This window comes from Neofelis nebulosa, chromosome 7 (genome assembly GCF_028018385.1).
Source record: "Neofelis nebulosa isolate mNeoNeb1 chromosome 7, mNeoNeb1.pri, whole genome shotgun sequence".
Taxonomy (NCBI): domain Eukaryota; kingdom Metazoa; phylum Chordata; class Mammalia; order Carnivora; family Felidae; genus Neofelis; species Neofelis nebulosa.
Window position 1 is genome coordinate 99,349,572 of NC_080788.1, and position 27,549 is coordinate 99,377,120.

Sequence of the window (27,549 nt, forward strand, 5' to 3'; positions counted from 1 at the left end):
TTTAATTTCCACAAAAATATATTTAATAAGCTTGTTATATAAAATCAAACATTTAACATTTTCAACATTTTATCAATTCAAACTCACTGATAACTGGGAGTGCTCTATTTTGGAAGATTACCTAAACATATATTTACATATTTACAACACAGGGAAATATAACTGAAGAGCTACTTCAACTAATGTTGAAATTCACAGAATTCTAGAGATTTATAGGCTAAAAGTGCCATAAATTTATCTGTAGTCAAATGTACTGCACTAATTATGAACAATATCTTAGTAAGTATTAAAAGGAAAAAAATCTGGGAAGGAAATGGTGATCTTAAAGTTCTGTGACAAACTCTTAGAAGATACGTGAAATCAATTTAAGGACCAAGATTTCTTGACGAGTCCCTGATTGTCATTTTTGGCAGCTCAACCCAGTCTGTTGAGATGGCAGTGTGCTATATGCTGTCCGGAACCCTACACTGTCTCATCAGAGCCATGCTCCTAAATGCTCCAAGGGCCCTGGTCAAAAGTAAGGAAATGATAGCAACTCTGAGTGCTGTATACACCTTTCCCATACAGGCTAAGGCCTTATGCCTAAATTTATTACTAAAAGATTACAGGCCTTTTACCCTTTCATACCAAAAAATACATTCTTAACATGTTTTAAAAGGGTTCTTTCTTTCCATTTTGGGAGGAGGTGAACCCTATGCATTATATATAGAAATATATCACAATTCAGGTCCCAAATCCTATTTTGCATTTTAAACTATGCAATAATAATATTTAAACCATCTGATTTCAGACAATATTCCACATTAAAGCAGTACACATCTGTTTTCAAATACTGCATAGGTTGTTTTTTAAAGAAATGTACTGCTGCTGTACGAGTTTACCAAGTGATCATTTCCTATTTACTATCTGGTTATAATCACATTTCTTGCTGCATTTGTCTCCACTGAGAATATTCAAAGCAGTTTCTAATATATAGCGTTTTAGAAGTGTTTGCTGTATTGGCTTTTAAATGATAAACATTTTTTTGCTCAATAAAATAATATTTTTAATAACAAAATACATGTAAAATTAGAATTTTATCATTTCCAAAAAAGTTGCCTTTATTAACCAAAGTACTTGTTTGCAGTTTTTTATCTGTGAAAATATTTTAAAGCCCTTACAAAAACCTAAATTTTATTTAAAAAAAAATTAACTTAAAAATTCTTGCCATGTTGCTGGGCATACCACTGCTGTCTCTGCTTGCGGTTTTCCAACTCTGTGAGCAGAGCCTGTCTGTAGGCTTCATACATTTTAACAATCTGTTCCAGTTCTTTCATGAAAAGCAACTTTAGCATTCCCTGGTATGTATCCAGGTCAGCCAGTTGGAAGAGTTCCCACTTGAGAATGTGGTCATATCTGTTTTAAAACATAATCATGCATATGTTCACAACACATACAGAAACAGGTATTGACAGCAACAAAATAATCTATTTTTATAAAGATCAACTTTATTATATCTAACAAACCATAAGCTTTAATTAAAAATAACTGAGTTGTTAACTTATTTAAACAGACTATCTTTTTAGGGAGAGGAGAAAACTGCTGATACTACTTCGTTCCAATTTAAGTTAAAAAATACCCATTTCTTTAATCTTTATCAATTATTCTAATGGTAACATTAGACAGCAATTAACACAGATTTCAGACCACTGTGATTCTGTAATTTCAGAAAAACACACATGCTATTGCTGTTCATAAGTTCATCTAAAGTTAATTTTCAGGACTTAAGAATGCTGTAGACCACATTATGCCTGAAAATAATATACAAAACTGGGCAAAGTCACTGAGTCATTAGTGTTGATAGAGCTTTCTGAAGAATGCTATCACTACAGTAAACAAGGAACTAAAAGGAGAATGAAAAGAACCATCATTTGTGGGCTTTTTTCCTGAGGTGAGTATACACTATTAAAACAGAAAAACTCAAGCAGAAAGGGAAGAATAAGTTATTTTCAAAATGAGAGTAAGTATACTGTAGAAGTGTGTGGAGAAGGACTCATGTAAGATTGTATTTACATATATCTTAGAAGGCTTTTTAGTCCTTCAATGGTAAGTTGGCCCCATACTGAGAGGGAAGTAATAAGCAATAAAAAGGAGTAATTTACACTCTATATTGAAAGACCTGAAGCCATCACTCTACTCCCAATTCTCCCATTTTACAGATGAAAAAACTGAAACCCAAAGAGGGTATATCTCTCTTGCAAAATTGTTTAGTGACTAAAAAATCAGAAAGGCAGAGAGTAATAGTTTTTAATGTTAAGTTTAGACAAAGAACTTGAAGTTCTTCTCAAATCATATTGCACAACAGATACAATAGGAAGCTTTGATTGTAAATTCTAGTAAATTTATTATTAATAGTTATATTTCCTACCCAATGATTCTTTGGTAATTCACTTACCATCTTATTCCAAAAGTATCATCTAATATATTTTTAAAAACGGTTTCTAAAAAGGGAAACCGTAAACAAATAATGAGCAGTCAGTATGAGCCACACTGACATATTTCTGTACAACTTGGGTACATGTACCACGAACCCCAGGAGCACAATATGCAGAACCACAAGGTAAATATATCTTGTGGGATCCTAAATTTACCCATTTAATTACTTGAGTGCTGCAAATCTAACAGGTATACTCGGTAGAAAGCTTTATATTCTCTTTAGTGGGAAACTCCAATATAAATAAGAGAGATACTATAAGAAATACTCAATGAGCCTCTATGAAATAACAGTTACAAGGTATTTCCTAGAACTTCTGCCATGCATGTAGCTTAAGATCTTATTTGTTTGAGACAAATTCATGATTCCTAGCAAAAATAAAAACAAAAAAACAAAAAAAAACAAAAACGCTTCAGGTCAGAATTCCATAGCTAAAGGACATTGCAGCAATGTCTATCGATTCAAGATGCTTAAATTGATGACAACAGTTGGAACTATAAGAACATTAAAGCTCATTTATCATCTGTGTACTTTCTAGCAAGGAAAAAGAAGGGAGAGGATAAATTAGTAAGTATCACACTTGTTTTAAGATAAGACTATCACTCTAGAAGCATTCAAATTTTGAAAAAAGGAAAAAAAAATAGCTTCACACAATTTTCTGACTTCCCAATCACCGCATTTAGCATCAAAAACAGGATTAAGGGTAGAAACAACAAAATCAGAATAATTACAGAAAATCCATTGGGAAGAAGAAAAAGCACTCCAGAAGAGCAGAGATAAGAAAAGTATGCAATTTGCCAATTCCCAGTCCAGAGTCTTGCTCCCTTGCTATTTCTATGGCGTTACTTCCCTTCTCATATAAAACTTCCCGATATGCCTGTTTGTTTTGTTTTTTAGGAGAAGTAAATATTTTCCATTCTTTCCTTCTTAACTAGCCAAATTATCTGATTCCCCAGGCTTAATTTTTAGTCACTTATATAATATATAGGTAAATCATTCAGAAAATAGGCTGTAAACTACTTCAGTAGCCTATACTTACAGTTTCTCTTTTTGCTGTTTTTCCTAGGGCAGTATTCTATTCAAGTAACTTCTTATAAATAACTCACACATGCAAATATCAATTGCTGTCGTCCTACCAAAAAACTGTGTTCATACTCCAGGGAATGCTGTCTTTAAGGAGCCAAAAGTCCTACTACTTCCAGCTCCAGGGACACACAGCCTATGTCCCTTCATTGTGCCTGTCCTGCCTGTAACATTCTTCCTTTCTACCCACACCCAGAGCTGGGGCAAGACAACACTGCAGGACCGCCTAGCCGTAAGGAATAAAATACAGTCCATGCGAAGGTGATGCTCGGACTGGTGTTGGGGTACATGTGTATGAGGAACAATGGAAAGTAAATATGCTCCTGATGGTCTTTTTCCTGTTATACATTAAATCTTATAACTTATTCTAGAGTTCAGCTTGATTACAGCTATATGATGCATTACAGACTTCTGAGTAGCCTCAGAAATACAACTTCACTGGGGCGCCTGGGTGGCTCAGTTGGTTAGGCATCCGACTTCAGCTCAGGTCACGATCTCAGTTTGTGAGTTTGAGCCCCGCATCGGGCTCCGTGCTGACAGCTCGGAACATGGAGCCTGCTTAGGATTCTGTGTCTCGGTCTCTCTCTGCCTTTCCCCACTCACACTCTGTCTCTGTATCTCTCAAAATAAGTAAAAGCATAAAAAAAAAAAACACAACTTCACTAAAATTCATCAATAAAAATTTGGAACAATCTAAGTCAAATTCTGGAAGTATATGCAAAATTGTTTTGGTAAATTACTGCTAGAGACAGAATTTTTAAATTTCTGGAAATCAGATTGGCAACTGTTAACAAAAGGAGAAAAGATGGTAGTTTTTGGCTAAAACCTCTCCTTTGATAAGTAAATGATTCTCCATTATCTACTTTATAGAGAACAGCTCATCCTTTGTTGATAGAACAATATCAACTATTTCCATCCTTTTTAGAGACAAAAATTTTGGAACTAAAAAGTAACAGGTTCCTAACACTCTTAAGTTTTTAAGCCATAAAGAAGTGCTTGCTCTCTTGTTTCAGTCTGGCCTATTCTGAGAGTTCTGACCTATTTGGGAAAAAAAAAAAAAACTAAGTTGCTCATTTCGTAAAGTTTTATAGCTAGCTCACAGAACCAGAGTTGAAAGGGCTATGATCTCTGGGAGTCTGTTTCTTTTCATAAGAAGCAAGGAATTTCACTTACGTACTATCTTTTTCCTCCAAAAGGAAAGCTTTTTTTGTTATTCCTAGTGATGATTATAAAGCAGAACTAACATAAAAAGTAGGAAGAATAACCCTCCTCGATCTTATCAACTCCCAGAAATAACAAAATTTAACAGGCACATATTCTTCCAGACTTAAGGAACACATAAATATGCATATTCTGTAGGACATAATATTAGCATATGAACAAAGGCTGTACACAGTGATAGGTCAACTGGTACCAAGAGTGAAAAAAGAGGGAAAAAGGGATGAAAAGTCCATCTGCTATTATTCCTTATTCCATTCCTATACTGTATAGATACGATCAGATAAAGAGGCTTCAGTAGGTTAGCCCAGGCACCAAATCAAGCTAAACATCTATGGATAATTAGGTACCTAATTTCAAATAACCTAAAACGAAACTTTTGAAAAGTATTGTTTATATCTTGCAAAATAATATCTATAATTAAAACCTTTTAAAAAATTACGTTATCAAGGCTTAAATTTGACTTAGGGGGAAAAAAAGACCCTCCAAGATTGTTTTGTCTCCATATCAGACCACAGATTAACACCCATGAATTTACAGACTGAGAAGAATGTTTATGTTGGCCAAAAATTAATAAATAGTTCATAATAAAAGGCCAATAACTTTATGAGAATGTTAATGTGGTCTAAATGAGCAGAATCATGATCAAATAATTATGAGATCCTTGAGGTAACCTATCAATTATTCAAATGAAAAGCCTGAAAAGAAGGTAATAAAAACAAACAGCTCTAAGCAAGAAAAATAACTTCTAAAATCTCTAGGCTAAAGGCATACACATATGCATGATTGAATGCACATGCACACATGGTTGGTAAATACAGAGTAACATGGCAAAAATTTAGATCAGAGTTGGCTTAACCCCCTGCAAATTTTATTTCAATGATCATCCTTTAAAAGTATGGTTAAAAGTTACTCTTTCAAAAAATATATATGAAAGGTTTTACATTCCTTTCACTTGAATCTCAAAGATTTAATTTTTTTCCCCCAAATTCACTGCCCAATCATCTTATACTCTCTAAAACTCTTCTTTGGGCTATTTTATGCTGATAATTTTGGTTTCTGAAATACAAAAAAGAAATAAGGAATAAGACTACAAAAACAAGTAACTAAATGTTACCTTAACTGAGTCGTTAAAAGTACATGCAATTATTACGTGTGAAATGCCTAGACAAGTAACAAGAATTTATTAGCTGCTCAGTGTGTAATAATTTATTAAATCAGAGCATTTTATTAATTACAAAAATTAAGAGCATGATCTTTGTAACTAGAGATAAAAGTCTGAAATCTACCACTTAATAGTTGTATGACCTTAGCAGCGATAAAGCCTCCATTTTTTAATATTTTTTAACCCGTAAAATGGTTTTAGAAAAGGTATGAGATAACATACATAAAAAGTAGCACCCTAAGATACATGGGAAGCACTGGATAATTAATAACTATTTATTTTCAAACACCCCCTTTTCTGAAATCACAGCACTTTGTATTTACCAATGTTACTAATCTTATCACATTGGGTTACTGACCTAGTACCTACTTCTATTTTCCCAGACGAGAAAGGCTCTTTAAGCCTGGCAAATTCACAGACAGCTTTAAAAACTGGCCCACCTAGCATTTTCTTCTTCAGTGCGCCTTTACTAGCTCCACTAGTTATAGTAAGAAACCATACTAAGTGCTTACACAAGGCAGCCACCATGCCATGTGCTTTAAAATGTGTGATCATTTATGAATTAAAAAAAAAAAAGTGATCATTTATCCCCCACAGTTCAGTAGAAGAAAAAAAACTTAATTCTAAGTTCAGAAACTTGCCCAAGGTCATTCAGTAAGTAGGTGATGGAGCCAGAAATCAGACTTAGTTTCCTTCCTGACCAATCTTGACCACTCTTCTACACCTCTGCCCCCAATCATTATCATCAGCAGCAGCAGCAGCAGCATCATCTTTACTAAGCTCTCAATGTTCAAGGTACTGTTCATAAAAGATACTTTAGATGCACTATTTTATTGAAATCTTAATAACTTTAAGAATAGGTACTATTACTATCCTCAATTTACAGAAGATAAAACTAAGTTAAGTACTCTGCACAGGGTTACACAGCTAAAAAGTATCAGTAAACTCAAATAATCTCATATCAGAACTTACAGCCACTACATATATTATTTCCTCAACACCCTTGTATCCTGCTGTTTCTTCCTTGTACCCAGGATTTACCTGGGTCCTTACTTTTATCACAAGGTATGTATCACTTATATACAAGTTAATCTACCCGCTATGAGAATGTAAGCTCCTTATTGTATCCCTAATATAGCCCAGGTCTGCGAACAAAAAAAGATTTAATAAATGTCTGCAGAACTTGTATTTGTAGCAAATGATCTTTAAACTTTATAACCTGTGATAGCTGTTCCTCAAGTAAAATATTAGTTAAAAGCCCAATATTATTAAGAGGAAAAAAAAAAGGTGCTACCGCTCACCCCTCAAAAAAACTCTGTGCTATAAATTCACTTACTTCACAGGAGCTCGAGCATATACCTGAAGCCAGTCAGGAATTTCTGCAGTATGGTACGGATTTGCAGGTACCAGCAGGGACTGATTTCTTTCAGTTTGCTGTGGTTGATATGTGACAGGAGGGGGCTGATCATACCGAGGTACACTAAGAAAAAAGAATCAACATTCATCAGGATAAAGGCTCTAAATCTAAACAAGAAATTATAAAGAATATTATTTGATGTTTTTCAATGTGCCTCTTGCCTAAACTGAACTCCTTCTACCATATAAAAAAACAGAGATGTGGCTTTTGTTTTTTACTATACCAGAAGAGGAGTAAAATCCACCTTCTCCAGGAAAATAACAGGTCATTAGTGATAGATCGAAATCTAAACTAAATCTTTACATATGTTTAAGAAATTTCTTCTGTCTGGTATTTAGTCTTTTCAAGGAATGTCAAAGTAGGCCATAAAAAATCTGGAGATAAATTATAACCTTCATAACAGAAACTTAAAATTAGAATTATAATTTTCAGTAATAACTAGTAACTAGCTATACATTTATATTGGAAAGGTTGGTAGTTTCTCTCAAAATGAGAATGGATATGTTCTTCCTCCTTCAGGCTGAAAAGAAGGTCTGGAATATGTAGTACTGTAAGAGTGAGGACTGGGCTTGAAATATCCACATTAACTATAGTATTTCCTTTCTGCATTTATCAACTTACCGAAGTTAGAATTGATTAGAACTCATTTTAAATCACAGAGACTTTAAAAAAAAAAAAACAAAAAAAAAAAAAACCATGCTTTTAATTAGTTCTAATGGCCTAACGGGTTGGACAGAGAGAACAGCAAAGTGGGGAGAGAACTGTTATATGGGAAAATGCTAAGGAAAAATACTGAACCACCTGAAGGCTAAAGACAGAAATCTGGGAGGTCAAAATGATCTATTTCAGAATTGGAGACAAAACCAGAAGAGCCTGCCCCAAACATCAATATTTATGTGTATACCAGAAAAGGTCACTACAATACTAAACTAGCATTAAAATGAATGTTAGACTGTGATTAACAATTTAAAGATCAATATCCACTGAGTTCTACCCCTGAAACCAATACTACACTGTATGTTAACTTGAATTAAAAAAAAAATAAACATCAATATCCAAATGGTATTGTGTTTTATCCTTATCTCTTCTTTCTAAGTAGGTACAAAGTAAAATATCCCTTGATAGTGCAACTGGGAGGTGGAAAAGAACTGCGGCTCTGCAGTCAAATATGCCTGGAGGGTTTTAACCTCAGCTTGGCCACCTTACAAGTTATATGAATGTAGGCACAACTGCTTCACTTCTCTAACTTTCAGCCTCCTTACTTGTAAATTTGGAATAAATTCATACCAAAGATGATTGTTCTCAACAGTAAATGAGCTAATGTAAGTCAAGAGTTTTGTATATAGATTAGCATAACAGAGCATAACAGCTCTGTTAACAGCATTAATAGCATAACAGCTATTAATATTATCTATGTGAGCTTAAGAAAGGTGTTTATTCTCTCCTGTTTAATGTCTACAGAGTTGCTAAGAGAAGCAAATTGTGAAAATACTTTGTAAATTAACAATTCCATAGTAAAAGTTACTGATGATAAACAGAAAATTCAGCGCAAGGTGGCTTGGTAGGTTAAGCATCTGACTCTTGATTTTGGTTCAGGTCATGATCTCAAAGTCGTGAGATGGAGCCCACGTGGGCCTCAGCACAAAGCCTGCTTAGGATTCTCTCTCTGCTCCTCCCCCATTTGTGCTCTTGCACATGCATGTGCCCTTGTTCTCTCTCAAAATAAATAAACTTAAAAAAAAACCCAACAGCTTAATATACTCCCAAATCTGGTTGTCAGGACCACAAAGTCTTCTGCCACCAGGTGATAGCAATCTGTCATCACATTTGGTTTTTGGGTTTTGGTTTTTTTTTTTTTTTTGCATTTCCCATCATTATTCATCAACAAACATCACTGTGCTCCCACTATGTGACTGTCTCTGTGTTGGATGCTGGGACACAGCAGGAATAAGTGGAATTCATCCCTGCTCTTGGGTGGGAATTGTGATCAGGTAGAAGCGGGAGACTCAAAATTACCCCCATGACATAGGCCTGAAAATGGAGTCCAGGGAAGGCAGCAGCTTGCCTGAAATGGTATAGAGAGTAGGTGAAGGGACCAGAGCCCAAAATAGGCAGAGTGGCCAGTCTGGCTCTTTTGAAAGGATGACAATTTCATTTGTTCAATAAACAATGATTGAGTGTCACTAAATGGAATCACTGAGGAAAAAAAACTTTTCAAAGTTGAATTAATAAATCCAAATATGTAAAATGATTAAAATAACACAATAATGATAAAGCTTAGTTTTTTAGGTGATATTAAAATCTATTTTCACAACAATTTTTTTTTTTTAATTTTTTTTTTCAACGTTTTTTATTTATTTTTGGGACAGAGAGAGACAGAGCATGAACAGGGGAGGGGCAGAGAGAGAGGGAGACACAGAATCGGAAACAGGCTCCAGGCTCCGAGCCATCAGCCCAGAGCCTGACGCGGGGCTCGAACTCACGGACCGCGAGATCGTGACCTGGCTGAAGTCGGACGCTTAACCGACTGCGCCACCCAGGCGCCCCTATTTTCACAACAATTTTAATGGTTCTAAAAAATGCCAAAGTTTGTTATCACCAAAGATCTGTGTTATGCTAGATATTAAGGAACATCTATCAACATGCTGACGATATTCTACCCATTTTAAATCTTATGGTTCAGAGAGAGTTAACAGGAAATATTTTCAATTTCATTACTAAACTAATACTAGCTTTTTATGTACTTTGAAATCCAGTGTGGGGGCGCCTGGGTGGCGCAGTCGGTTAAGCGTCCGACTTCAGCCAGGTCACGATCTCACGGTCCGTGAGTTCGAGCCCCGCGTCGGGCTCCGGGCTGATGGCTCGGAGCCTGGAGCCTGTTTCCGATTCTGTGTCTCCCTCTCTCTCTGCCCCTCCCCCGTTCATGCTCTGTCTCTCTCTGTCCCAAAAATAAATAAAAAACATTGAAAAAAAAAATTTTAAAAAAAAGAAATCCAGTGTGTATCTTACATTTACATACAATATACCTCAATTTGGATTAATTACATTTCAAATGCTCAAGAGCCACATGTGACAGCTGGCTACAGTAGTCACAGGACTAGAAATCTGGCCATAAATAAGATCTACAGGATAAGCCCAAAGGATCACTGGCTACATTTGTTTATTTTTATTAGAAAAATTTTTTTAATGTCTATTTATTTTGAGAGAGATAGAGCGCAAGTGGGGGAGGGGCAGAGAGAGAGGGAGAGAGAGAATCCCAAGCAGGCTCTGTGCTCTCAATGCAAAGCCTGACATGGGGCTTCAACCCACAAACTGTGAGATCATGAACTGAGCCGAAATCAAGAGTCAGATGCTCAACTGACTGAGCCACCCAGGCGCTCCTCACTGGCTAAATTTATTAAAAAGATCTGGGATGTTTTGTACAGTTCCAATTTTCACTTTGCCTCACAACAGTAAGAAACAGAACATAAGTGTCAGACACTGAGTAAAACAGTAAGATGTTATAATTCAGAAGAATATTTTGACACACTAGGAGGAAGGTCTGTATTATTTATAGAAATTGAAATGTAAATAGATAAATGTTTTATTTATTTATTTATATTTCTGGATATCTACAATCTAAACACTGGCATATTAAAGCAAAATCTGATCATAAGAATAATGATCGTGATTTTGAGTTGTCTAAAAAGTTTTTTTTTATATATATAAAGCTTATTTTGAGAGACAGAGAGAGAATGAGTGAGTGCTTGGGGGAGGGGCAGAAAGAGAGAGAAGAAGAGAGAGAAGAAGAAGAAGAAGAAGAAGAAGAAGAAGAAGAAGAAAGAGAGAGAGAGAGAGAGAGAGAGAGAGAGAGAGAGAGAGAATTCCAAGCAGGCTCCACACTGTCAGTGCAGAGCCTGGTGTGTGGCTTGAATTCACTAACTGTGAGATCATGACCTGAGCCGAAATCAAGAGTCAGGCACTTAACTGGCTGAGCCACCCAGGCATCCCTTGTTTTTTGTCTTTAAAGATTTTATTTGAAAGTAATCTCTACTCCCAACATGGGGGTCAAACTCACAACCCCCATATCAAGAGTCGCACACTCTACTGAACCAGCCAGGTGCCCCTAAAAAAAATTTTTTTTTAATTATTAAAACCATTACTGAATCTAAGTCCTAAGAAAAATGTCATAAACTTTTAAAAATAAATCTTTCAAATATCAAACTTCAGGATGCCTTTCTCTTTAACAAAAATAGGAATCAAAATCTAACATTAGATAACCTCAATAAAAAAACTTAAAAACAGAAGTGAAACTATACCTAGGAGCACAAGGATGCCTATATTGAGCCTTCTTATTTGTGTGATCCACGTAATAGGTTCCAAATTCTGATGACTCAACTCGCTCCCATCCTGGAGGAAGTCCTTCTCGCTCAAGAGGATGGCTCCAATGAGTTGTATTTGTGTTGTGATCTATATAATATTTTCTCCCTCTCATTGTCCAGTCCACAGACCAGCCAGGAGGAAGAGGTAAATCTTCAGAACCATGGTTAGTTAAATTTCCTAAAGATGTAGCAGCAACTCTCCCAATTCCTGAGGATAAAGAGAGAAAAAGAACAGAACAATTATTCAAAGCTAAAAAATATGCCATCTGAGAAACAGTTACAAAATCAACTATCCTGCTTATACTCTTTGGCCAACATGATTTCATAATTATAAATAAAAATTTTCATGAAACTAGCCAGTATTACTAATGTTTAATTACAAAAAAGGGAGGAAACTAGATTTCCTCTTTGAAATTAGGTTTTTTTGGTTGATGCCTCCATCACCAGGCTATATAAACATTTAGCTATTAGCAAAGCTACTTAAGTATGTATATTGCTAAAGGAAAAGTGAGGAAAATAAAATTTCACCCCATTCAAGATTTAAGATTTGACATCTCACCTAAAACAGCAAAAATAAATTTGTAAAACTGTTTCTGGTTTATGATTACTTAAATATAATCTAGCTGTGCCCTAGAACCATTAAGTAAATTTATCAAGGTAGCATCATATGAGGTCAACATACAAAAATCAATTAAATATCTGTATACTAACAACAACTGGAAACAGATTATACCACTTACTATAGCTCCAAAAAATCAAATATTTACATATTAATAAAACGAAATATAGACAACAAATTACATGGAGAATCTGTATGCTGAAAACTACAAAACACTGATGAGAGAACTGAAAGATGACCTATCATGTTAATGGACTGGAAGACTCAACATAAAGATGCCAATTCTTCCTGAAATGACCTTTAAGATAATTCCACTCAAAAGTCCAGCAGGAGTTTTATAGATACAGACAGAAATAGGCAGACTCTAAAATGTATATGGAAAGACAAAAGAAGTAGAGAAGCCAAAAAAAAATGTTGTTTTAATTATTTTTAATGTTTATTTTTCAGAGAGAGAGAGAGAGAGACAGAGAGAGATCAAAATTGAGCAGGAGAGGGGTAGACAGAGGGAGACACAGAATCTGAAGTAGGTTCCAGGCTCTGAGCTGTCAGCACAAAGCCCAATGCTGGGGCTCAAACTCACGAACCATGAAATCAGGACCACCTTGAGATGAAGTTGGACACTTAACCAACAAGCCACCCAGGTGCTCCAAAAAGCCAAAAATTAAAAAAAAAAAAAAAAAAATAAGAACAACGTTGGAGGATTCAAGCTACCTGATTTCTTTTTTAAAGTAATCTCTATGCCCAGGGTGGGGCTCGAACTCATGATCCTAAGATCAAGAGTCACATGCTCTACCAACTGAGACAGCCAGGTTCCCCTCATATTACCTGACTTAAGAATTAAAACAGTGTGGTATTGGCAAAGGACAAACAGATCAATGGAACAAAGAATCCTAAAATATACCTACACATACACTATCAATTGGTTTTAACAAAGACGAAAAGACAATTTGATAAAGGATAGTTTTTTCAACAAATGGTGTTAGAATTGGACATCTATATGCAAAAAAATTAATCTATACATTCTACCTTCTATAAACCTAAGAGGGATCATATACCTAAGCATAAAACATAAAACTATAAACCTTTAAAAAAAAAAAAGGAGGATAAATTTTTGTGACCTTACATTAGGCAGAGTTCTTATATGCTGAAAGTGTAACCTATAAAAGAACCTGTATACAAATGTTCACAGCAGCTTTATTCATAATAGGCAAAAACTGGAAGCAGCCCAGATTCTTCAATAAGTGAATGGGTTAAATGAACTCTGATACATATATAACCCAGAATACTATTTGGCAATAGAAAGAGGAACTATGATACATACACCAATTTATATCAATCTCTAGGAAATTTTGCTGAGTGAAAAATGCCAATCTATCTCAAAAGGTTACATGCTGTATAATTATATAACATTTTTGAAATGATAAAATTTTAGAAATGGAGAATAGTGATTATTTGCCAAGGTTGGAAAGAGAGGTGAGTGTGGTTATAAAAGGGCAAACATAAAAGATCCTTGTGGTGACAGAACTCTTGTGTCTTTACAATGGTGGTGAAATACACAATCTACACTACACACACACACACACACACACACACACACACACAAGTGTTCAAGTAAAGTAAAACTAGGGAAATCTGAACATGATGGGTACATTGTACCGAGGTCAACATCTTAGCTATACTATAGTTTTGCAAAGTGTTAAGCAATGGGGGAAACTAAAGTGTACAGAGGATCTAAGTTATTTCTTACAACTGTATATGAATCTACAATTATCTTGATAAAAACTTTAACTAAAAAACAGAAAGAGGCATAACCTTTAGATTCAATGTACATGTAATAACTGCCAAAAACATCTGAGATAGAGTAAGAACAGTAAAGAAAGAAGTGGAGATAAAAAGAGAGCACTGTGAAAAACTAGTTAGCCCAAAACACTACTCTGGTATTTTCTCCTTTTCCCTCCACAACCTTCCACAATGCTTCCATCTCTAGCAATCATAGGAGGAGATTTCAAACAACTGGCAAAGAAAAACTTATTCAATATGTATAATAAGACCAGTACAACATCAATTCTTTAGAAAAATTAAAGAGTTCTTCAAAAAGGTACAAATTTATTTAAATGAACATTCAGAAAAATGTCCCAAAGCAGAGGGGGAAAAAAATGCAACCAAGTATTCTCCCATTAATTAAAAGAAAAAGAGGAGGAAGCAATCAACTCTCTGAAGGAAGATCACAAAGAAAAGCAAGAACCCCAAAGATAGGATGGTAAGACAACAAAGATAAAAGCTATGCTCAGGAAAGAAAGATGAAGACAAAAAAATGGAAGAACAAACATGCAATGTTTGTTACAATGGAGAAACCTGGCAAATCTTAACCAAGTATGAATGTCAGTATCACCAGTAATGTCAGATACATATCATCTACACCTCCCTATATTTGACATGAAGAGGATATTCCACTTTTGTGGCATTCTTTCCAAAAACCAAAATCCCAGTCTAATCATGAGAAAAACAGGAAACAAACTCTAAACTGAAGGATGATCCACAAAATATCTGACAAGTATTCCTCACAACTATCAAGGTTGTGAAAAACAAGAAAGGAATAAGCAGTTGTCATAGACCAAAGAACACTAAGGAAATATGACAACTAAATGCAACAATTTGATAAGGGAGCCAAGATGTCCACAAAGTTCCAAAATGGCTCATCACCTTTACCAATGCCATATTAAACCATGATTCCTAACCTTTTCATGACACACCCCACCTATACTTTCTCAAAGTATTATGTGCACTAATTTTTTTTTTCAAACTATTTGGGATAATTTTATAAAACCCATTGAGAGAAGAATGTACAGTACAAAATAACTCAGAACCACAGATTTAAAACAAAACATTCCTAGTAATAAAATAGGTCTAGCAGACAGGGAAAAAAAGCTGTATCAAGCTCTAGCACATGAGACACCCCCCCCCGCCCCACTCTAAGTTCAGCCAGAATGCTGAAACTTCAATAACCAAACATGCCAAATCTGAAAAAAGCATACAAGGGCACATTAACACTCTTACAAAGGGCATGAGCACTGACAATTACTAGTGTCTCCTCGGTCCCTGGCCTTTTCCAAATGTAGTAGTTCATACACAAAATAACTCTAAGGTAGTAGTATCACTACCAATTTACAGACGAGGAAACAAAGATTCAAGTAAGTTATTTTACCAAAACCACAGAGTTGGTACATGGTCAAATGACGAATTTATTACTAACAAAGTGTCACACAAAAGATCAACTGTAATTCTTCAAAGAAAAAATATGACTACCATTAATACAAGAAAAAGGCAGCTACCAAGTTTGAACTCAATCAGTGGAAAAATAACTTATTTCTGAGATACAAGGAAAAAATTAGTTTTCCATTATTTTGATTAGTTTCAGAAAAGAATGAGTGGCATTCATAATCCTCAAAATAACTTCCATTTCATATAAACACCTTCCATTTATATGAAGTAAAACACTCATATGCTAAATACATTATTTCCCATACATAAGGATAAAGGATAACACAAGGATATTATTTTGTCTCCCCACCAAGATTTATTAGATATGCCGCCAAAGAATTTACAGCTGGCAGGTATCTGTGAAATCTGCCCTTATAGACAAAGCTCAAAAATTCTGGTTTGCTAATTTTGTAGTGGATATGAGAATAAAATGGAATCTGAACTCTAAGGAAGGTCCACAGGCTTCAGGGTAATAAATACTAAACATCACAGCCCATGTTATAATCAAGATGTTGATAAAGAGATGTAAGCATTGAACCAAGCCAACTACTCTTTCTCCTCCTCTGCAAAATAATTACAAATAAAGTTGTATCTCTAAAGATTATTTACATCTCCTTAAAGATGATTCTAGGGTCACGAAATATTTATGCATTTCCTGGAGTAAACTTAACTTCAGTGTTTTTTTGTAAAGTCTGACACTTTTCAGTTCAATTTTGGTAACTTGAGTTCATAAGTTCAAGTCTTGCATCGGGCTCTCTGGTGTCAGCACAAAGCTTGCTTGGGATCCTCTGTCCCTCTTCCGCTTGCGTGTGAGCTCTCTCAATGAACACTGGGGCACCTGGGTTGCTCAGTCAGTTAAGCGTGGCTCAGATCATGACCTCACGTTTCGTGAGTCTGAGTCCCACGTCAGGCTCTGTGCTGACAGTTTGGAGCCTGGAGCCTGCGTTGGATTCTGCGTCTCCCTATCTCTTTGCCCCTCCCCCACTCTCTCTCTCTCTCTCTCTCTCTCACACACACACACACACACACTCTCTCTCTCTCTCTCTCTCTCAAAAATAAACATTAAAAAATAAACATTGTAAAATACACAAATAATAAAATTTTGAGGCGCCTGAGTAGCTCAGTCAACTGAGCATCCAACTCTTGATCCCAGGATCATGGGATGGAGCCCTTTGTCAGGCTCTGCAGGGAGTGTGGAGCCTGCTTAAAAGTCTCTCCCTCTCCCCACCCCTCCCCCCTCCCTTGTGTGCAAGCTCTTTTTCTAAATAAATAAATGTTTTAGAAGTCTGTTACTTAAACCTGTGTAGAACTAAATTATTTAAAGGAATTGCATTAAAGGAATGCAAAACAAAGGAATTCAGTATGCCATTAGTATTCCAACTAAAGACTTCCTGTTAACAGTAGAATTCCTTCCTTTGGCACATGGATTGGGTGCCTGACCAGTACATTGGCCAAAACATTAAAGGTCAAATTTCGCAGCTAAACAGAGAACTTGCTAGGCCCTAAATCTCTTTGAGACCTTATACAATCTGTTTTTGGCTTCTGCCAAATACAGTAACATAAAGTTAACCCTTGAGATAAGGTGTTTCCTGAAAGTCTAAGTAATTAGCAGGATATACTACTTTCATTAAGTCATTACAAAACTATTTTCTTCCACATCTTTTTAATGTTTACTACATTAGAATAACAATCAAAATTTAAAGTTGTGGAAATAAATCTGTCTATAGCACATCTTTATCCTCCCACAAACTTTCTCCTTTCCATTCATTCAAATTCCTTGAACTCTTGTCAGCATAAATCATGAAAATATAATGAAGTTTCAAGTCTTTTCAGGATAAATTCAAGAAACTTCCAGCTACTTTTTCCTATTCAGATTATTTTTCTTTTTGGAAAACACAGCTGTTAGGCTTTTCTGCTCGGTTAATAATTGATTATTAATCCTTCCCTGACACTTACTCCTTCAAAGAATTGGTTTTTTTCCTAAAAGGTAAAGCATTAAATCTTATTGCCCTGATAGAAACTGTTATTAAGTGAAATTTCTCAAGTATATGATCACTGCTCTAATAAACACAAATCTTTTTTTAAAATGACATTCTTGGGGCACCTGGGTGGCTCAGTCAGTTGAGCATCCAACTTCGGCTCAGGTCACAATCTCATGGCTCATGGGTTTGAGCCCCGCGTTGGGCTCAGTGCTGACAGCTCAGAGCCTGGAGCCTGCTTTGGATTCTGTGTCTCCCTCTCTTTCTGCCCCTCCCTGCTCATGCTCTCTCTCTCAAAAATAAATAAACACCAAAAAAATTTTTTTTCATGACATTCTTGGGGCGCCTAGGTGGCTCAGGTGGTTAAGCATCCAACTTCAGCCTAGGTCATGATCTTGCTGTTCCCAAGTTCAAGCCCCATATCAGGCTCCGTGCTGACAGCTCAGAGCCTGGAGCCTGTTTCAGATTCTGTGTCTCCTCTCTCTCTCTGCTGCTCCTCCATTCAGGCTCTGTCTCCCTCTCAAAAATAAACATTAAAAAAAAATTTTTTTTAATGACATTTTTGGGGCACCTGGGTGGCTCAGTCAGTTAAATGTCCAACTTCAGGTCATGATCTCACGGCTCATGGGTTTGGGCCCCCCATGGGGCTCTGTGCTGACAGCTCAAGGCCTGGAGCCTGCTTCAGATTCTGTGTCTCCCTCTCCCTCTGCCCCTCCACTATTTGCACTGTCTCTAGCTCTCAAAAATGAGTAAATGTTAAAAAAATTTTTTTGTTGTTGTTTAAATGACATGCTTTAGAGGCACCTAGGTGGTTCAGTTGGTTAAGCGTCAGACTTTTGGTTTTGGCTCAGATCATAATCTTGAGGTTTTCTGAGTTCAAGCCCAGAACTGGGCTCTGCACTGACAGTGTGGAACCTGCTTGGGATTCTCTCTCTCCTCTCTCTCAAAATAAATAAATAAACTTAAAAAAAAGTTTAAACTTACCAAAACTATGTCAGACTGCCACTAAGAGAGGATTAGTAGAAATTCAGTTCTCGCAGTATTTCCTCAATGATATTTTGTGAATCAAAATTTTAAAACAGTATTTTAACTTGGCATTATTAATTCTAAATACTTATATTTAGACAGAAAAGTGTTAGGAGTTTTATTAGTGATGTCTGCAATACACATAAATATAACAAAAATGAGTGTGAAGTATTTATGATAAATAGATTCTTTTAAGCTATTATTCCTGCTACCCCTCAGCTAACGAAAACTGTCTTAAGACTCCAGATGTGAAATCTCTGGACTCATTCATTCAGGCAAGCATTTGTAGTTGCAGCACCTCCTATGCAGCCAAGTGCTATGCTAATCCTATCTGACTTTTCTCTTTCCCTCATCTCTCAATATCCCATTTGTGGCCGAGTCCCATCAATGCAGATGTGTCCCACTTCTTCCCTTCCCAAATGCTTGCAGCTGAGGTCAGGTCCTCATTAACATTTAAAATAATAATCTCCAAACGTGCACCAAATGGAAGATTATGGATGATTGTGGAGTCACCAAAACTACTCATAAATAGCGTATAATGTTAAGAAACTCATTCAAGTAGGGGCGCCTGCCGTGGCTCAGTCCATTATGCTGACAGCTCAGAGCCTGAAGCCTGCTTCAGATGCTGTCTCCCTCTCTCTACCCTGCTCATGTCTCTGCCTCAAAAGTGAACAAACGTTAGAAAAAAAAAAACCTTTTTTAAAGAAAAAAAATAAAACTCATTCAAGTAAAAAGCAGGGGTATGAAACTATACACAGTATAATCACAACAATATGAAAAAAAAAAAGAATTCCATAAAAAAAAAAGATGAAGGAAATTAACTGAAACACTATGAATCTCCGGCCTGATGAGTACTTTCCTTTAACTTTTCCACTTCTTGCAAATTTTCTACAGTAAGCAGCTATTAACTCTAAAAAAAAAAAATGAGTTTTTTTAAAAAGCTTACTATTTTGGTTGGATAACAAATTATTCCTGAGATTTAAAATTACTCAACATTAGAAATATCCAAAAAAAACACCAAAGCATGCAACTGTCTAATCCTTTGACCTAGATGCTCTTTAAAAACAAAAAGGCACAGGGGCACCTTGCTGGCTCAGTCAGTGGAGCATGCGACTCAGTCTCAGGCTTGTGAGTTCAAGAACCGTGTCGAGAGTAGAGATTACTTAAAAAAAAAAAAAAAAAAAATCTTAAAATCAAAAAGGCACTCAACCATGTTAATTTCTACATGCCTAGGAAAGCTCTCCTCTTCGATGTCCCAATGAGATTCCAAAGTCAGCTTTCACAAAATAAGCTGCTTTTACCAAGTATTCTCCATTATTCCTCAATTTTCAAAACTTCAGTGATTTACTTTCTCCTAAAACCATAATTCTCAATTTTTCCTTCAAAAGCATCACAGATTTGCCCTTTTCTCTCCCATACCACTGGTACCTGCAGTTATCTTTTCTCTAGCCATCTATCTTGAGTACAACTAGTAATATTTACACACTGCTCTTATAAAATGACTTGTTTTTGGGGGGTGTCTGGGGGCTCAGTCGGTTAAGTATCCGATTCTGGCTCACGTCATGATCTCATAGTTCATGGTTTTGAGCTCTGCATCAGGCTCTCTGATGACAGCTCAGAGCCTGGAGCCTGCTTCAGATTCTGTGTCTCCATCTCTCTGCCCCTCTTCTGCTCAACTCTCTCTCTCTCTCAAAAATAAACATTAAAAAAATGTTTTTAAATGACTTGTCTTTTTGAAATCTTTGATGGCTTCTATTTGACTGTTTAAATCCTTCAGCCTGTTGTTGAACCACAAATCTGCATTCCGCCTCACATCTTTCTTTAAACTAGAACTACACAGTTCTTTGGATTTACATGTCTACTCTGTTTTCACCAGGTTATTCCTAGTTTTCCACCTCAAATGACCTTCCTCTGCCCGTCTGAAGTCCAAGCTCAAAGTGCAGTTCAAGTCCTACCTCTTCCACGAATCATTCTTTAAGTATCCCAGCCTGGGGTGCGTAGGTGACTCAGTTGGTTAAGCGTCTGCCTTTGGCTCAGGTCACGATCTCACAGGTTCCTGAGTTCAAGCCCCACATTGGGCTCTCTGCTGTCCCTGCAGAGCTGGCTTCAGATGCTCTGTTCCCCACTCTCTCTGCTCCTCCCCCGCTCATGCACAGGCATATGAACTCTCCCTCTCAAAAAAAAAAAAGTATTCCAGCCTACCCTGACATCTCTTCTGACTCCCCTCTTGTACTTAGTACCACAAAGTCTAACAACCGTTCTGTGATTATTGTGCATATGTTGGTTTTGTTTCCCAAGTAAGATACCACAGGGCACAGAGGGCAGATACCAAGAAGGTCAGAGAAAATAAATAAATGATTAATACTAAGTGTATAAAATGTTTTCTACACTCATGCTCCAAACTATTTCTAAGTCACCTTGTTTGAAGTTCCCTGAGTTAAAAAGTAAATGTGTCGTGTATTTATTTTTATACTGTCAAGATTTAATGCCTACAACTTATCAGGAAAAAAACAATCAGATAAAAGTTTAATTTTCAGCTCTTGCTTCAGTTTATCTAGTGTAATCCAGTACTTTAGGAATACAGTAGAATTGTGCATTTCTATGTCTTCTGCCCCTTGTACAAATATCCCCAAGTTAACAAACACGGAAAGCAGATTTAAAAAAAATTATATGGCTAATATGTTTGTTCATTCCAAAAAGATCAACAAAACACAGGCTAACACCCAACCATTTGACAGAAGTCTTTCTGACCAACCTGGGAAATAATTATTGAACTATGAAAGCAGTTTTGTTAAGAGAAACAATGTAGGTTCTATCCCTTACCATGCCCAATTCTTCTTATCCACCTTTCTTTTCTCAAGTTAAAGTCCACGTCCACTTTCTTTGAAACTCTAACATTCCCATTCTACCAAATTATTAACAAAACTGGCAAAATGGGAAAGTATTTTTCTGGGAATGTCTGTTGGCTTCCCAAAACAATCCAGAAAAGAGCATCTTTTTAATTGTTAATAAATCTAATGTAGGATTTGTAATTTTAAGTTACCTGAGGCATGCCTCCCCTGATTCTGTGGCATTCTTTGGAAGAGATCGTGGTTGTATTCATAATATCTATAGTCTTCATGTGCACGATCTCCAAGTGGGCGCCTTCTCTGACCATCAAAATAATTATCTGAATAATAATATCGGGAACCAGAGTCTCCATTTTCAACAGCAAAATTAACTTCTGTTAAAAATGACTGAGAAGATCCATACTCCCTAGGGACATCTGCTAGACTCCTGGCAAGATAAGAAGGTGCAGATAATCTGTTGCTTTCTCTTCTCATTATTTCATGAGGTGTTCTTTGAATTGGAGTTCTAAGAAAACTCTGGTTTCTTGAAACTATTCCATCACCAGAAGCTGAAAAGGCATTTGGGCTTGATTCTGGCAAACAGATATCAGTTCGTCTTGGAATTGTTGGACCATGTCGAATAAATGAAGGCATGAGATCTACAATAAAACAAAGAGTAAAATGACCACTTCATTAAGGAATTAAATACACTTTTCAAAAGCTGTTCATTTACACCTATTACCCCAAAATGCAAAATTTCAATGGACTCAAGCACACATCATTTAAAATTCTGACTTAAGATAGTACTTGGGTATTTAAAAATTAATGTTAATTAATATTTTCCCACTCAAATGAACTTATAATTTATATCAACGGGGTATGTGTAAACTTAGAATCAAATGTATTCTGCATACCACCACACAAAACAAGATGAAATGTCAGTAAGCTTAATTATGGTTAATGAAATATTCATTAATAAATGTGTAAAAATTGGGGCGTCTGGGTGGCTCACTCGGTTGGGCGGGCGACTTTGGCTCAGGTCATGATCTCACAGTCCATTAGTCTGTGAGTTCGAGCCCTGAGTCAGTCTCTGTGCTGACAGCTCAGAGCCTGGAGCTTGCCTTGAGTTGTGTGTCTCCTTCTCTCTCTGCACATCCTCCACTCGCACTGTCTCTCTCTCTCTCTCTCAAAAATAAACAAACATTAAAAAAAATTTAATAAATGTGTAAAAATAGGAAACAATCTAACAAATAGATAAAATTACCAGTATAATTTAAGATTTTTTTGTTGTTGATTTCAGTTCATTTTCAAAATTCCCAAAAATCCTTTTTCAAGCAAACACAATTTCAAGAATAAAACAAAACATATGCCATTCCCAAACATGTAAAGGTAAATTCCTTTAAAAAGAAAAAAAAAAAAACTTTAATTAACCTGGTTTCCTTTTGGATTACGTGGCACTAGTACATTAGTACACTAGTCAAAAGCTGGAGAGCCAAAAAGTTAGCTATGAAAATTAAAAAATAAAAAGATCTCATTTCACAGAGGCACACAAATGTTGAATCAGTTCAAAAATGCCAAGCCTCAAACTATGGCTCCCTTAAGAACAAGTAATTATAATTCAAAACAAAAGATAACAGAACAATGGCCTTCAGGATATAGTACTTCTGAATACAGAACTTACATGGCTTAGACACGCCAGGTTAGAAAGCAAATAACTTTATAACAAAAAGAAAACTAGATTTGGAAACTTTTATTAGCTAAGTAAACAATTAAATTAGAGAGCACTGATATTAAGCTCTAGAAGCTAACTCTAGAAAATCAATATTCAAATAAGCAAGCTCAAAACTCGATGAAATTAAAAAATACTACATCATTATTTGCTTTAAAGTATGGCAAACGTGGGGCGCCTTAAGCGTCCGACTTCGTCTCAGGTGAGTTCGAGCCCCACGTCAGGCTCTGTGCTGACAGCTCAGAGCCTGTTTCAGATTCTGTGTTTCCCTCTCTCTCTGACCCTCCCCCATTCATGCTCTGTCTCTAAAATAAATAAACGTTAAAAAAAAAAAAAAAAAAGTATGGCAAACATATTTCATGATTTCAAGTAATGTTTAATACAGTTTATTTGCAGCAAACTGCAACCTATCATAAATTTAACCGAAAACCTAAAAGCATATGTAACTGAAAAATAAACTGCTAAACAAAGGTTTAAAAATCAACTTTCAGGGGCACCGAGCTGGCTCAGCACGAAGAGCAAGCAGCTCTTGATTTGTGGGGTCATGATTTCCAGACCCACATTGGGTGTACAGATTACTTAAATAAACTTAAAAAATAAATAAAAATCAATTTTCAGGTTACTGATGCATCCATCTAATCTATTTTGATGTTCCATCAAGAAAGAACTGCAGGGGCGCCTGGGTGGCGTAGTCGGTTAAGCGTCCGACTTCAGCCAGGTCACGATCTCGCGGTCCGTGAGTTCGAGCCCCGCATCAGGCTCTGGGCTGATGGCTCGGAGCCTGGAGCCTGTTTCCGATTCTGTGTCTCCCTCTCTCTCTGCCCCTCCCCTGTTCATGCTCTGTCTCTCTCTGTCCCAAAAAAAATAAATAAAAAAACGTTGAAAAAAAAAAAATTTAAAAAAAAAAAAAAAAAAAAGAAAGAACTGCAAATACAAGAATAAATTTCCAAAGCAGATGATGTGGTTATTATTTTTTTAAAAACATGCTCCGTGCCTGGTGGCTCATTTGGTTAAGCGTCCTGTCTTGATTTCGGCTCAGATTATGATCTCACAGTTATGTGAGTTCGAGCCCCACATCAGGCTCTGTGCTGTTAGCACGAGCCTGCTTGGGATTCTTTCTTTCTCTCTCTCTCTCTCTCTTTCCCACCCCACCCCCCACCCCCGAGCCCGACTTGTGCTCTGTCTCTCTCGAAATAAGTAACTAAATCTAAAAAAAAAAAATGCTCTCCACACCTCTCTGAGTGATCCTGGATAAATACTAGGAACCTCTATGAACAGCTTTCCCAATTACAGTATGAGGTAATTAATGGTTAAATCACACGGTTATTAGGAACTTCCAAAAAGTACACTTACACAAGTGCTCAGTATGCAGTATAAACATCAAAATATTAGTTCCTTACTTCACAAATGTCCTGAACACACAAGCAAACATTAAAAATTAAAAAGATTCAGCTGAAAAATGAGAGTCAAATACCTGAATTGAAAAGTGATGGGGAGGTGGAGAGAAATACAAACTATTAAAAAAACAAAAAACAAAAAACAACTTCCTGGCAATTTCTCCTAAAATACGATAGAAATCATTTTCAGTACTTCGCCTTTTTTGGAGGGGGGGGAGGGGAGAGTGTTATTTGGAGCAATTCTCACGAATATGCCCAAATACACATGATTTTGGCTTCTCTAAGATCTAGGATTGATGAGGCTTTGGGAAGCGGCTACAATAGCGACGGTCAACTGTCACCTCTTCACATGTCTGCATCCAGCAGAAGGGCTAAGGAATTCTACTTGGGTTTGCACAACTCCCAGCACGGACGAGTAACACCCGAAATGTTTGCAAACACAAGGCATATCTTGAAGTATCTCGAAGAGGAAAAAGTATGCCCCAGTCTAATCACTTTCACCCCCATAGCATCTGGCAATCGGCAACCTAAGTGTTTCCTTAAGAACCTCTTGCTTCCAGTAATCAAAACGAAACAACACTCTGCCATGAGGGGACAGGAAAGTTTGTTTTTTTAGGAAGGCCCACGGGGGAGAGACTAATCTAAGTTTCTTATACTGTATCGGCTTTGAAACGATGACCACCACTTCGGGCACACAAAACATTAAAGAACAGTATTTCATAGAGACCAGTAGGAAAGAAAAGCCGCGGGAAGCCGCGTCGGGAGCCCCGCCTGGCCCCCCGCAGCTGCTCGGGCCAGGTGTGGGTGCGCCCCGCCCGACACTCACTCCGCAGCAGAGGCGACGTCTCCTTCTTCACGTACTTGCCCTGCACCTCGGCGGGCTTGGACACTTCGTTTTTGGTCTTCTTTCGGGACAGCATCCTTGTCGACGAGGCCCCAGGCCGCGCCAAGCAGCCTCTTTAGGGCTCCGCGCAGGGCGCCGGTCGGCCCCGCCGCCACCTCCGCCGGCGCCACCGCCTCCTTCCCTCCCGAGCCGCCGCCGCTGCCGCCGCCGCCGCCTCTCCGCAGCCCGGGGTCGCCCGCAGGGACTGCCGCATGTTCGGGGCGCTAAGCGCGCCGGCCACAGCTCAGTCGCCTGTCAGTCCCTTCCCGGATATCTGCCCACTCCGCGATGCTGCTCTAGAACTCTGTGAGCAGAGGCCAGAAACGCCCGGCCGGGGCCATGGTCTGCCGCCGGCCGCCTAGTAACCGCTACCGCCGCCGCCGCCGCCACCGCCTACGTCCCGTAAACTTTCCCCGCGGCCGCTGGGAATTCTGGGAAACTCGACGCTGCGCGAGCGCCGCCACCGCCCTTCCCCCACCCCAGGTCCGGGGCGCGGCTCAAGCTGCGGGACGCCGGGAGGCGCTGTCAGCTAACGGGCCCGTCACACTGTCTCCTCGGAGGAGAAGCGGGTCCTGCGGACCGCAGAGGACTGAGGACGAAGTCCGCCAGACTGAGCGCAGAGGCCGTCTCACGCTCTTGCTGTGGAACCCCTTCTACACCACAGATTTTCCCCCAGGACCTTGAGGGAGCGGGCTACGCCCCCCTACGCGTTCCCGTCGTCATCCTAGAGTGAGGACGTCCCTCTTGGAGTTTGTTGGACTGGTAAATTCAGGTCCCTGCTAACGCAGAATGCGAACAGAGTTGAAGGACCACAATGCTCCGGCTAGTGCGGTGACAAAAAATTCAAGGTGCCCCTTTTAATTGGGAACATTAACCTGTCCATTACTAGTTAAATATAAATCAGTGGTCTCCTGTATGCCAGGGTGCGTCTTTCTGAAAAAGGAAAAACGGAGGAAAACAGCAAAATGGAGTTTATACTACCTCTTCTATAAATTTGATGTTCGCATAGTATTTATCATCGCTCTCTTTGTTACATTTAATACCACATAATTCCTCTTGGAATTAAATATTACAATCTTAGAATTTGTTTAGCGTATTAAGCACTAAAAGGTCAAGAACTAAATTTTTTAATTTAAAACAGAACTTAGTTTCTTTTGTGTAACTTAGAGGCGCTCCCAAATGTATGCAATAATATTTGAGAAATAAGGGGATCCATCCCCTAATGAGCAGATTAAGGCTTGGATGATGGAGAATGCTTTCCCTGAGATTGAAAGCATGTTAGATGTAAAACAATTAAAAAGCAAGGATTTTTTTTTGCTTCTTAAGATTAGGAAGATGGTCACATTTTGTTTTGCCATAAACAATCAAATAAGACGTTTTATCTAGTGTCTGTCTCCATCTTTGAATGCTGTTATGCTCCTTTGGTACAGAGTTTCTCACGATTAATAACCAACAAATAATTATTGAGCATCCACTGTGCTAGGCACCGTTCTAAACGATTGGAATATAGCAATAGACAAAACAGACAAGAATCCCTACTCCCGTGGGGAAGAGAGACAATAGAGAAAAACAAGTAAAACGTACTGTGCTAATTATTACATAGTAATAAGTGTGGAAGTGAAAATAAAACAAGAAAAAGAGGTTTTGTGATTTTAGGCAGTGTGGTAAAATAACACAGAAGGCTCATGAGAAAGAGATGTTGGAGTTAATTGGCAAATTGGAGGACTGGTAAGTCTATGTAGCTGGAGTAGAGGCGGAGAATAGTGGGAATTAAGTTAGCGAGGTAACAATGGCTAGGGCATCTAGGGCCTTTTAGGGCATTGCAAAGAATTTCACTTTGAGCAGAGGAATGACGTCGATCTAACTTAATGTTTTAGTAAGATCGCTTTGGATGCTGTGTTGAGCATGGATTGAAAGGGAACAAAGGTAAAAGTAAAAAGATAGAAGCTATTGGTGGCTTGGACCAGGGTAACAGTAGAGATGATAAGAAGCACTCATGTTTTGGGCATATCTTAAAGACGGAGCCAAGAGGCGCCTGGGTGGCTTACTCAGTTAAGCATCCGACTCTTGATTTCAGCTTGGGTCATGATCCCAGGGTCGTGGGATCAAG

General features: G+C 37.6%; 1 protein-coding gene across 1 annotated transcript; it reads right to left on the minus strand.

Moving 5' to 3' along the window:
• On the minus strand, positions 1-25,812 carry SAV1 (salvador family WW domain containing protein 1). The gene is made up of 5 exons (XM_058739022.1): positions 25,383-25,812; positions 21,646-22,089; positions 11,655-11,925; positions 7,276-7,419; positions 1-1,395 (listed from the first exon to the last, which is right to left on the minus strand). Exons 1-5 carry the CDS (start codon positions 25,474-25,476, stop codon positions 1,194-1,196), a joined length of 1,155 nt encoding a protein of 384 aa, XP_058595005.1. The 5' UTR covers positions 25,477-25,812; the 3' UTR covers positions 1-1,193.
• Between the last annotated feature and the right edge of the window lie 1,737 nt (positions 25,813-27,549).